Raw genomic sequence first — 13,283 nt, 5'->3', positions numbered from 1 at the left:
TTAATTTTTTTTAATTGGCGTGAAAGTGTTTTTGTATTAACACAGTGGCTATATTACAGAATTGATTTTTTTACTGTGAGCGTGTTAAACAATGCCCCTTTATTTCTTTGATCTATTTGTAAGTCTAAACACCCGTTGTAAAAGTGGCTTTGCCATGTTTGTCAGTGAGTGAGCCAGGCAGGCAGAATACTGTGCCAGAGCAGTCCAGGTCAATAATGAAGGACGTGATTGCTGAAACCATCTGTCCACAGACAAATACTGTATCTAGAATACATCCTAAGGTTTTTGATATCTTGTCCAGAATGTAAATAGTTTTCTACAGGTCATGTACCATCTGCCAATGGAATTAGTGAATTTGAAAAATAGATTTAAAGCACATTGCACACCCTTGGAGATTCCGTGTCTGTCTTTTTCTAAGCTCAGTGGATAGTGAAACGTATGCACACATGCAGTACAAACTGGACAATATGTGTACTGTTTATGTAATGTTTCACACTAGAGAATCAAAGCTCTGCTCCTTGTACATTGTGCTACACTGGCTATGGATGTGAGATGGCAATTTTCAGAGGTGACAAGACTCCTATCCATCATGCGAGATGTCTGCACAGCCTCAAAACAACCTCCAACACTGCCTTAATGGCCTTTGGACTTAAATCTTATTGAGCGTCTGTAAGAAGTGCATGCCTAAAGGCGACATAGACTTGGCAGGTAATAAGAAAATATTGTATTTTGTCTGCATGGAAAGACAAAAATGTGTTACTAGCATGGGCAAGAAAAAATAATCTAGAACAGGCTATGCAGAATAATCACTTTTTGTGTTTTTATGTCTTCTTTTTATTAAGCTTGAACCCTGAATGTGGTACTGCACTGTATGAAAGCAATCCAGATACAAAGGTCTGCGACAATAAATCCTGCTGGATTTTTTCAAGAAACAAAAACACCATTCCTTGTTCACAAAACAGCTCTGAAAATGATGATCCCAAGCAGTAAAGTCTTCTCTTCTTCCAGAACAAATTCTGAAATATATTTTTCATTCATGTACACACCAGTGAGTTGGTTTATCCCCCCCTTACTCTCTCCAAAATGCTTTACCATCAACAGGGAATTTCTACACCCCCCTTCTGCGCTGATATCTATCCCATCATCAGTGGAAAATAACTATATGATGTCTGAACATCGTACTGTAGCACCCACCCCCTGTCCTAGGCTTGTGAAGATTGTAATGGCTATGCTTCTATTAGATTGGTGCACATTGGTGGTGGAGGAGGGGATCCCCATTACCTGTAAAGCGCTTTGTGTGGAGTGCAGAAAAGCACATACAGTATAAGTGTAAGCAGTTATTATTATTATTATTATTATTATTATTATTATTATTATTATTATCATTACTTCTATTAGATAGTAATTGTTTTATAGTTCTCATCTGTCTTATTCTTCCTGTTGTGTTCACATAAGAACAAAAGGATAAGAACAAAAATGAATCTTATATAGTATATTGCACATATGCATGGTTTTTGGAACTTTTTGCTCTTTTGCTAGAATATGATAGTATTATTGCAGGATACTGCGGGAAGTTTTGTTCCTCACATGTTGGGATATTGGCATGTCTTCCATCAACAAGCACTCTCTGATCTTGAGTGTGGGGTGTGAGTCCATGGTCCCACTTAATTTCCCCGGCGAGATAAAAAATGGTGTAAACACTGGGAGGGAGGCAGAACAGGAGTTTTGTCAGCAGAGAGATGATGAAAAGACTGCACCTAGACAGCCACAGCTTTTTATCATTTCGTGTGATTGAGGTTGTGGATGGTTTGATCTATCAAAGATAAGATTCCCTGGGACAGAGCTGTGGCTAGGTGGAAGGCGATGACAGGGCTCCTGACTCCCAGACGTTAATCAGGACATTCATTTGCTGTTTTGAGCAAGAAGCCTTAGATCAATGTTTTTTTATGGGAAGAAATAAGATTGGCATTAAATATAAAACTGACAGTAGTGAATTTTAATGAAATCTAGATTATGAAAAATTAATTAGTTACACCTAATAACTTTTTTAAAAGGTACATTTTATTACTTGTAATGCAGTTTTGATAGTGTACGGTATTCTTGCTCTCTGTTAATCTTTCCTTTGGAAATTGGAATGCTATCATATTTACAGGAAACAGGTGTGTAATTCAAATAATTTTGTCACAGTTTTGATTGCCAGTAATTAAATGGCTTTCTTTTCTGCAATAGTTAAGGATTTTGGACTGTTACAAGCACATCACTGGAAGCATTGTGAATTGGCAATTCAGGCTAACTCTGAGTTGAAAATAAAGCCGACTTGTTTCATTTGTGACTCGAGGGTGTTATGTTTCCCTAATATGTGTCGTGTCCATGAAAAGATTTTTATCATTTCAACTTGAACAACCTATTTTGCTTCTCTTTTTTTCATTACCAGTGATGTAGGTTTGATTTGTGTGGAAACAAATAATGACAAGTCAAGCAAATTTTTTACATAACTTCATGCACATTCAGAAAAAAAAGAATGACATTTATTTAAGCTCTCACTGATAGGATGATTTCCTAATTTATCACATAATAATAACACGGTATGTCTAGCCTGACAGACATGTATGTTGTTTCTCAGAAGAGTTGGACGAGGGCTATTTTTGACATTTCCTTTGAAAGAAGCTGCTACACTGGGAGAGATAGGCTACGCGGTCCTCATCCATGAGAGATGGTATGTGTCTCCAGATATTCATTCCATTCCAGCTCAGCTCTTAATGACCCCAATCAGCTCATTAATTGGCTTAATTGGACTAATTTAACCATCTCTTGCAGCTCTGCTGTTTTAAAACCAGGCACGGGAGCCCTCAGTGACCAGGGTTGGTCAACCTTGATACAGAAAAACAGTGGTTTGGATGAACATACAATCAAATTGCATACCGTCTGTGGCGTGTCAATGTCAAAGATAGACTATAAAAATGAATGAAAGAACAAAAGACAGTAGGAATGAAAAATATCTGAGAAAAACGTGTGGGTTTGCTATAAAAGCACTTACAGTAGGTTGTGTAATAATGGCTCAGGATTCTAATGTTTCTTTCAAAGATCACCAGACTCAATCAACTTTTCAAGCCTGTGTCAGGCATCAGTGATGGGCTCCAGAGATCAAAGCTGGGTTCTGGTATCCATACACCAACCTCGTATCTTCAAAGGTTGAACGCTTCAAAGGTTACATGCTAGCCCTAGGAGTTCTGACTTTTTGGTTCCCTTGCAGTCATGGCAGTGAGACTGGGGGAGTATAATATCAGGTAATACAGGTGCTCTGCTGGGTGTGCTGGAGCAAACAGTGTGCAATAGCAGCCAGTGTTGTTGAGCCAATTGGAAACCTCCATTCCTGTGGGAACTCTCACCCTGACAACACCACTTCAAAATTTTAAATCATGTTTAGGAGGAGATGACTGTGTGACTTTCCCAGTGAGCTGCCAACAGTGTTTGGAATGTGATGAGCAGCAAGATAGAGTTGGCTAAAGCAAAACCACTCTGCTTTTTTATAGCAATTGAGCTCTAGTGTCGAGACCAAAAAACGAGACAAGATTATCTGGGGCTTCAAGGTAAAGTCCATTAGACTGTTACACATTCAAATTTCTTCCAAGTTTTGTTGTGAAAGCCATTCATTAGAAGATGATGCACATCACATCCGACTCATCTTGTAATAAACCCATCACACAACAGCCATCAAAAATGCATTAAAAGCTGGCCATGTTAAAAAGCACCTGAAACAGATGGTATACAGTGCAGAGGACAGACAAATTATGGCATGGCTCATTGGTATGTTGGCTAGCAACCATCATTCTGTCCCTTGCAGAAAGGAAAGAAAATAGGGAACTCTGAAGGTTTGTGCTACAATTCAACAACAATTACTGTATCAGTCTTAAAAAAAATAATTTATACAGTATGTAATCTTGAATGGCTTTGAGATACAGTTCTTGTAAAAACATGTACAAATGTTGTGTACTGTAGGTCCTCTAGATATGACAATGTGTTTCAGTGGATTTATGCTGATGTGCTCTTACAAAGTTACATATTCTGATGTAAATGTACAATATAGTAAAGAAAATTGAAGGTATTTTAAGAGGGCTCAGTGATATGCTATTTTTAGCATGTCTGATATTCATAAGATAATAAAAACTGAAAATCACTTTCAAGTGAAGGTGCAGACTTGACTTTACACCCAGTCAGATGTCAACCTGGACAGTCTCACTAAGAAATTATGCAAATGTCTTTTTACAGTAAACTATTATTCAAAGTCCAAATTTAGTAGGAAAAATGTTTTATGATCAGAGGACGTACTAGCCCAAAAAGCACTTAACATTAAAACATCCAAGGCCCTAAACTTAACCCCTGAACTCTGACCTTAAGTTCGAGAATAATTTATGCACTAGGAGTCAGGTAAACAGTCAGGAGCTTAGTGGCTTCATTTCATTTGTTGCTAGAGTTTCTGAAGCCTTACATTCTCACTTTTCTCATAACTAATTTGAGCAATTGGATTTATATAGCGTATATTACGCAATACAGCTGAAGATGAGGGGCCTTAGCAGTCTGAAGGTGTCATTTACCTTGCACGACTTAGTTTATGTCCGTGTTATAGTAAGGGAGAACAGCCTGTGGTTTTCAGTCAAAAGGAAAAATTCTTCTTTAAAATCTGTTTGTGTTCTGTGCTGTGGAAATCTAATATTTAAAAATCAAGAATAAAATGTACCTTCATGTGCTAGAATGTGACAGCCAGGGAGGCTTTTTTGAAGACTTTCAAACTAAAAATTAAGAGTTCGGTACTGTACTTAAGACAAACTACCAGTATAAGTGAATCACTTAACTTGTTTTTTTATGTTACACTCAGACAAAGTGTTTTTGTTAATTACACTCTACTTTGACTTCATTAATTACAGCCGAAGACAATTAAAGCCAGATCAACACAATGCCTCTGTGTGGTCAGTATTGCTATCTGGATATTTTATATCTTTCAAAGCTCATGTATCACATGACACCTCTTCCCTTCCACAAATAAAGATTTGTTAGGGTGATCGAATCATAATACCATTCAACCAAGAATGGACTCTCCTGAAAATTGTAGGCAAAACAAAGGTGTCAGTGTCATTCCTTAACATCTTTTGTTTACTTTTTTGTTGTGGCTTCTGAATTGGATCTTTTCCCCCAAATCCAGAGAGGAGCACACATCAGGTAAAGTCAAGCAATTACATGGGGGACAAAACAAACTGACAGATCTGATTTTGCCTGCAGATGCTGAACTCATCCCCCCCGGCTGAGGCATCCTGAATGGCGTCTTATTAAAACTAAAGGATATCAGTCAGCACTTTGTACATGGGAATCAGCATCCGGGTGCGCTGGCAGAGGAGTGCAGACAAAGCCATTCTCATTAGAAGGAGGGAAAAAATGCTCCGAAGGAGCTGTGTCCCTGCCTTGATAACAGAACAGGAGCTGCATCAACTGATCATCTTTCAAACCACCGGCGAGCGCTCATTTTTCACGACATGAACCCTCCATCAGCCCTGTCTCCTGGGCTTTCTGCAGGAACTTAAATAGGGGGGGTGGTTTTCAGACGGAGCGACACAGGATACATTTAACCATGGGAAACAGATACTATGCAAACCGCAGAACGACACAGGAGAAAGTGGTCATCTTTTGATGTCAACAGAATTTTCTTCTTTTTTTTTTCCTAAAGCGGAATACCAAGTGCACAGAGTTTCCGCCGAGCTCTTTGAGTTTTACCTTCTTTTGTTTGTTTGTTTTGTGGGGACTATCCTTTTAACTGGGCGACAAGTACCTTTTTCACTAGGCTGACTGCTTTATGTTTGGTCCCAGCATCCAGAGTTTGAGGGGCAGAGGGGCAAAGGATGGCTAGGTTACTGCTGAAGCTCCAGCGCTACTTCCGAAGGAAGCCGGTACGCTTCTTCTCCTTCATCATTCTGTACTTGACGGCGGGCAGCCTCGTGTTCCTGCACTCTGGCTTTGCCGGGGAGACTGCCGAGGCCAGTAAGGGGCCAGCGGCTGGAGAGACAGCAAACGGACCTGATGCACAGAACCTGGGCCTCATTGGTAGGGTCTTCAAGGAGACCCAGAGACCGCCAAGGCGGTATAGCCCACCCTGGTTGAAGCCAGCTTCCCTGGATGCTCCAGAAAGAGGGAGAGGAGGGGACTATGCCAACAGGTGGAACCGGGCACTCAAAGGAAGGAATACGAAGGATCTGGAGGAAAGCAGAGGTAAGTAGCGCCTTGACTTTTCCCACCATTCCCTGATATTTGTTATCAGGCAAACAATTGTTCCATGCAGAAAGTCCCTTTGGAGTAACTTTAAGTCTACCGGGAATTCTCCAGCCCATACAGCCCTTGCAAAAAAAAAAAAGAAATGGAACAAAAGGATCTAATGACATTTTTAAAAGATAAAGCCACACTGCACAGCACTGAAACATTAACTTCAGCTTTTTTATTGTATGAGCTAAAGGTGGCCATGAAGATAAGAATGAAAGCGTTGGCAGACAGAGCCTATGAGGAGAAAATCAGGAACGTTATTACGACGTTGCTGTCTGTGGTGCTACAGGAGGGTTTATCAGTTGTGGCCATTTTTCCCTTCAGCAGTGCCCACGAATTCAAGTGACCCACTGAGTGCTAATGAGGAGTACTTCACACAGGTGGAGTCCTTCATTTTGTCACTCGGTGCAGGTTATCCACCTTTCGGTAACAGCTGAGACGACGCCAGCGTTTTTCCAAACTAAAAAACAACAACAAGTGTATCCCCTGTTCAAACTGAACTGCAACGTGTAGGGATGAACTTAAAAACTGTGTGAGAGAATTAGGTTCACCCGAGTAGTTTAGTTTGCATTGCATTTTCTAACTCCTTCTTTCAATTTAGGGTTGCCAGGGAGTGGGAGTCGCGGGGGAGCCAGAGTCTCTCCCAGCAAACAATGGGGAAAGGGCAGGGTACCCCCTGGGTGGGATACCAGTCCTTTGCAGGGCACACAGACACAAACGTGCACCCATTCGCACTTAGGGCCATTTTCCCAGAGCACCCCGAGGAAACCAACGTGAACACGAGAACACAAAAACACACAGATAGCACCTCCGGCCTGGAAATGGACCCTGAAGCCAAATCTGCAAGGCAGCAATGCTTAACACTGTGCCACAGTGCAGCCCGTGTTGGATAATACAGGGATCCTAATACTGTACATTTTCTGTTCTGAGTGACTCTGCATTATTGTAAATCAAGGTAACTGTCAGGAGAAGTCACTGATAAGAGATTACAACATCTCTGCTGAACCTACATAAACCTATTGCCTGCATGTATTTTAAAAGCTTTTGGAGCTAACCGGAGAGTCAGTAAGCACACTCAATGACTGTTCTGTGAATTACAGGAATATTTAAATTTATAAGCAATAACTGGTTCTCATAGTGGTGAAACGGACATAATTCTTCATTGGATGCATTTTTAAAGCTCCTTTCTTATAGAGACAAATGCCTTTACTATATCCTTTACCTGCAATGCATGAACTACAAAGTCTCAATGTTTTTTTTACTGTCACTTCACTGGCTAGTAGTAGCAGCAATCCCAGATTTTGTTACTATCTCATTGGAAAGGCTGGAACTCAGAATTATTCCCAGATCCCAGGTAAACATCAGGCTGCTTCCAGAGCTATTTATCATCATTGAAGGCAGATGTTTTTGATGTGAATCAATATGCATTATAAGAATATAGTGAGCAGATTGCCACAGTTCACAGCTCTTTGAAACAGCTTGTTCTCTTCTTTCCTCATGGGACCATGCATGTGGTTGCAATTTGTTGTCATTAATAAAGTGGGTCAGTGACAAGAGGCACAGTACAGTCACATACTGATATAGTACATTGAATTTGTGACAGCAGCATAATGGATGGCATTGGTATTTAGGGAAATTGCTGCTGTATTATCATTTATCTAATGGCAGTAAGGTCTAGCATACTGTATTTGCTCGGCTACACTTTACCAAACCTTTGAATAACTTTGAATAAGAAAAGAGCACAGAGGTTCTCACACAACAGGTTTTGGCTTCAAACTGCAGTAATTGTCCTTTGCAGTTTGTCAGTTTTTTTTTAAATCGCATTAGTGTCATTTGCCTTTTTCTATTCAAATCTCATTGCTGCTGGACTAGTAGAAGCCCCCCAGCTTCCTGGGCATTACGCAAATTCACATTTTTTAAACATACCCCTCTAAACCTCAAATCGCTTATCCTAAAGAATGTTGTACTCTTGCTGAATTCTCTCCCTGCTGACAGATAAGATAAGCTTTCACACACTGGAAATGTGTGTCCTGCTTAAGGTTTGTGTGCTGTATGCTGTACCAAAACATCGATGAGTTCTAATAAAAAAAGAAAAAGTGTGCAAGCTTAATTGGCTGTCTTTACTGAGGTGTATTGGACAGCACCTCAACTATTGTTGAGTTCCTTTTTTCACTTTTGTTTGAAATACACTCCCTTGTATTCCTCAAACTTATTGCATTATCAAATGTGTACATCACAGTTGCTGTATGAGTCACTGCAATGGCTCTGCATTATATTGCTGTAACAGCACATTTGTACTGTGCATACTGTGCACAGTACTGTATGTAGTAAGTGGATGTGTTATATTGTACCAACTTGGTGTATATGTCACCGCATAGATCATATATCAAACATCTGGATATAATTTTTTCAGTACTGTAAGGCTTATCACAAAGGTGCCACATTTTGTTGATAACAGCATTTATTACATTTAATGCTCAAGTAATCACAGAATACAAGTCAGTTACATAATGGTGAGGTTCCAATGGGTAAAACCAAGTTCGTCACAAGCAGGAGTGCTGCATCAAGCATCAAGCACTGGGTTTGTGAGATGTGATTGATTGTTGTGTCTAAATTTTGATGTAACCTGGTTTTAAACTATAACTCAGGATATATTTAAACTATAACTCATTCTACAGCATTGTGTTGCCTTTACTTTGCTTAAATTCTGATAATCCCCATGTTCATTTTTTTTTCCATTTAAGATATTGGGAGTGTTTTAATAACCTCTGTGAATACCTGGCTTGCAGTCCACTCATAATCACGTACAGGGCCTTCATATTCAGTGCTGTCTGACAAATTAAGGAAGGACCCATTAATAGAAAAAAAACTGAATTTGAAGATTCTATCACTCTCTGTTCATTAGGCTAATCAGAACCGACATTTTAAGAACTCCTAGCAGATGGTTTCGAAATGTGTAAATTTAGAGTCACTGTAAAACCACACAGCACCTTTTTTCCGGTCTACATGTAATGTGTCCAGAGCAATTAACCTCTGACAAAACAGCTTCGTCCTCTAAGTGACAGAAATTAATGTTGTCATTGGGAGATTATCCAGGCATTATTGTTCCTGAAGAACCAGCTAGTCCCAAAACTCATTTTTTTAGTGTTAGAGCCCTTGGGAGTCTCAATTAAACTTCACATAGTCCACCCTGGCGCAATGGAACCAGAGAAAAACCTAAAGGTCTTTTCAAAGACTGAAAAGACAGATAGTGCTCTAGTACAAACCCTTGCTAGTACAATGATACCCTCAGGAGATGCTGTGGCAAGGATTACAGTACATTAACCTACAGCAGGTAAAGATGTTAGCTGGAATGTTTGTCTTCTGATTGGAGGGATACTCTAGATCAGAGAAAAGCAATGTGGCTACTTAAATTCATCTCCATTGCAAGCCTTTGTCCTAGCTCTACCTTAATTATTTTAGTAATCCTCAGAGGCATAGTCAATTATGTACTGTAATTAAGGACGTGTTAAGGTAGAGTACTTGATAGGTCAAAGTCCCACAGTGAAACTACAGATCCTACGTAGCCTGTCTCTGCACTGTACTGTTTGTGGTTCGTCCCCAGAATATAATTATGTTCCCTATATAAAATAAAATCTAACTGGGAAGTCAGGGACAAAAAATATATTTATGTCCAGCTCTGCCTCAGGGAAAATCAGATATGTTTACTATATCTTTGAAACCAACCATTTATGACATATATTTCCAGTGAACATGTTGAAAGTCATGGGTGATTGTTTGAGGAGCATTTATTTCTATTATCTGGCAAAAATGCTTTAAAGATAACACTGATTCTTATGACCTTGGAAAAAATCATTTTAATCATTTAGGAATGATCCAACAGTTTAAAAATAAACTAGGAGAAGTCATTAAATATATTATTTACAGTCATTAGTACTGGTATGTCATGGTCAGTCATTTGTACTGGTACATAGGTCTGAAATCACTTCATTGCACTTATTGAGAAAACATCCATCCATTTTCTAACCACTTCATCTAATTCAGGGTCACAAGGGGCAAGTGACAGGCTCAAGGTGGGGTACTACCTGGACCGGACACCAGTCTATCACAGGGCACATACAGACAAACACAGACATGTACACACTCACGCCTGGGCCAGTTTTCCCAGAAGTCAACTAACCAACTAGTATGTTTTTGGCCTGTGGGAGGAGAACAGAGCATCCAGAGGAAACCCATGTGAACACGGGGAGAACGTATAAACTCCACCCACATAGTACCCCAGGTCAGGAATTGAACCCAGCATCCCAGCTCTGCAAGGCAGCAGTGCTAACCACTGCGCCATAAATGTGCCGCCCTTAAAATAATTCACACTCCATAATCCAGACCATCAACTCGTAACCTTCAACATTATTGCTACTCATCACTCATAATCCAAGAAGGCTAGTTTGTACATCTGCACTAGAGTCCAGATCCAGGTACAAATTTTAAAATCCTTGTTGTATTTGTATGAGTGTGTCTGATTTTTCCATTTTTGTTTCCTTTTTTTTAAATGTCTTGAAATTTGACCTTTCAGACTGAGTCCATTTAGAGCATCGCTTTTTACCTGACAGTCTGATTCGTTTGAATCATTATAGGGTCAGCTACTGTAAGTTCACTTCAGTCCCCGTTCACTCAGACTGTTGTTTCCTGCAAGGAGTACTATTTGGCATGCAGATCGGTTTTCTTTACATTCTGCATTTAGGCACAGCTGCAAACACAGCTACTGTACACAGGTAGATTACAGGCAGATCAGCGGACGTTTATGAAGTGTTCATGCTAAAATGATAGGTCTAAAAATGTCAGATCTGTGGGGAATGTTTTGCAAATCGAGGGTGTAACTGGAGCATCGGAGAAACTGCAGCTGCTTCCCGAGTGCATTGCTGTGTAAACATGTTAACACAACCTGTATTTGATAAGATGGTAAATCACAAGGCTCATATCTGGTAGGAGCGTTTTGTATGTGATTGTGCGGTGTTCCAGAACTTTATCAGCGCATTAATTTTCAGATTTGCATTCACCTCCCCTGGCAGTGCTGCCAAGCGCTGATGCTCCATGAACTTCTTATGCTGGGGTTTCCTTCTTTCTATCTGCCTCTCCCCCGGTTGGTCTCTTGCCACTCTAGCAGATGAGGGGATGTGCAGAAATTTAGACTTCGGAACCCGCACTCTTTCCTTTGCTGGAAGTGTTGCTCTATTCATGTGTAGAATCATCTTCTCATCAAAAACAGGGGTATTCCATAGTTTTCGACGGGAGCTGGTGGGGGGCACCTTGGGACCTACAGCCTTTTTGCACCGTCATCTGCTCTTTTCTTTTATAGTGCTTGTGGTTCCTAGATCACTCCCCGTCTTGCAACAAGTGGGAGACGAAGATAAGCTTTTAAATGTGGGAATGTAGGCATTTGCGTCTTTGTTAAAACGTATTGCATTTATTAAGAAATTACAAGTAGAGGGGCATTCTAATTGTCTTGACCAGTCAAGATGCTTGTCTGAGTGAAAGTTGAACTCTATGAACCTGACATCACAGGTACGAGTCTGGATCATGCCACCACATCATATCAGCTGTAATGTTGCACTGCGAAGAATTCTGTTGGGTAGTCAGCCAGGGCTCTCTTGGCTCCAAGCAATACAGTGACCACTGTACAGTAGCTCCTTAGTCACCTGCAGGCTTGCATTGCTGTTGGTGAGGAATGTGCCTCTTTTGCGGTCAGCAGTGAACCTCCCGTATGGAGTTCTGTTGGCTGTGACATGTTAGAAAATACAGTGACTGAAAGCTGGGTGGATCAGAAAGTCTGTCCAGGCTTCCTCTTTCTCCCTCATGTGCAGTGAGGTTCATAGCTATAACCAGAAAGATAAAACAACAGAACCGGTGATTCAAAATCCAGATAGCAAATTCACAGCTGGCTAATCATATATAGTACATACTGTATAAAACCTGTTCACTCCTGCTTAATCTTTCTTGATGCAGATTGATACAAAAGCATGCAATATCTAACCACACACATACTAATACAGTCAACACTACAAGGGACCTTTACCCTTTCTGAGAGAGTGACAGAGAAGGAGAGTGAATCAATTGTATGATGAAGCCAGGATATTTTTTAAGGGGGAGGGATTGGAAGTCTGCAGTATTGTAGCAGCTTTGAGGTTACTCAATGAAGAGTTTCGGTGACAGCCAAAAATCTGAAGAGCACAGTCTTGAGTCTTGTAATAATCTATTTAGAAGAGATTTTCTCTGACTTTGAACAATGAGTAGTAGATTGTGCTGAAACATTGCGCAGAGCGAAGCATCTGTAATGAACCCTCATCATATGTTTTGCCCTCTGTATTGGTGTATGCAAGACTGAGCAGGATTAAGACTCTGGAGGTTTATAGAAAGCAGCAGGCTTAGCTACTGCACTTGACTTTTCCAGACCTTCCAGACAGCTGCTGAGATCCTTGACTGCAATTCTTGGCACTCTTTTCGTTTCAAAACTTTGAATATCAGTGCCCCCTTGCTTTTATGATCCGGCTTGTTTGCAGTACGTTTGCAATCATTTTCATGTTTATTTTGATGTGCAGTATGCTGTTTTACTTAATGAGCATTTGTCATAGTTTCCATAGTTTCTATGGTTTTGTTCAGTTCATTCAGTGGAGCCGAGCCTGTTTTCTTTCTGTATTGACCAAAAAATGCAATGGAGTAAAAAAAACAAACTAATTTTGCTTGATATTGCAAATCATGAGAATCTAATATGAATGGAGTTGTGTTGTTCTTAAAGATAACAGGGGCTAGTTCGAGTGCAGCAGATTCTACTATGTAAAAAATAAAGCAATGCTGGCTTTGTCACCATTGCAAAACAAATGTGAGACAGAAAGATTAGGAGGCCTTAAGCCATCAAATGGTACTGTACATGGGATCTTCTGGCAAACAGGGATGGTCTGATTCTTTAGGACCACTAAACA

The 13,283-nt window shown here is 40.2% G+C and overlaps 1 protein-coding gene across 3 annotated transcripts in view; it reads left to right on the top strand.

Moving 5' to 3' along the window:
- Positions 1-13,283, top strand: part of wscd2 (WSC domain containing 2) — a 79,378-nt gene that overhangs the window by 32,410 nt on the left and 33,685 nt on the right. For 2 of the 3 annotated variants that reach the window (XM_006640219.3, XM_069182118.1), the window contains exon 2: positions 5,278-6,258. The exons of the other annotated variant lie outside the window; for it this stretch is intronic. In XM_006640219.3, coding sequence (XP_006640282.1) covers positions 5,892-6,258 — 367 coding nt within the window. In that variant the 5' untranslated portion in view covers positions 5,278-5,891. The remainder of the gene's footprint in view (positions 1-5,277; positions 6,259-13,283) is intronic. 3 annotated transcript variants of the gene reach the window in all.

This window comes from Lepisosteus oculatus, chromosome 22, assembly GCF_040954835.1.
Source record: "Lepisosteus oculatus isolate fLepOcu1 chromosome 22, fLepOcu1.hap2, whole genome shotgun sequence".
Classification (NCBI taxonomy): Eukaryota; Metazoa; Chordata; class Actinopteri; order Semionotiformes; family Lepisosteidae; genus Lepisosteus; species Lepisosteus oculatus.
The sequence above is the reverse complement of the archived record's forward strand: the minus strand, read 5'-3'. Positions and strand labels throughout refer to the sequence as shown.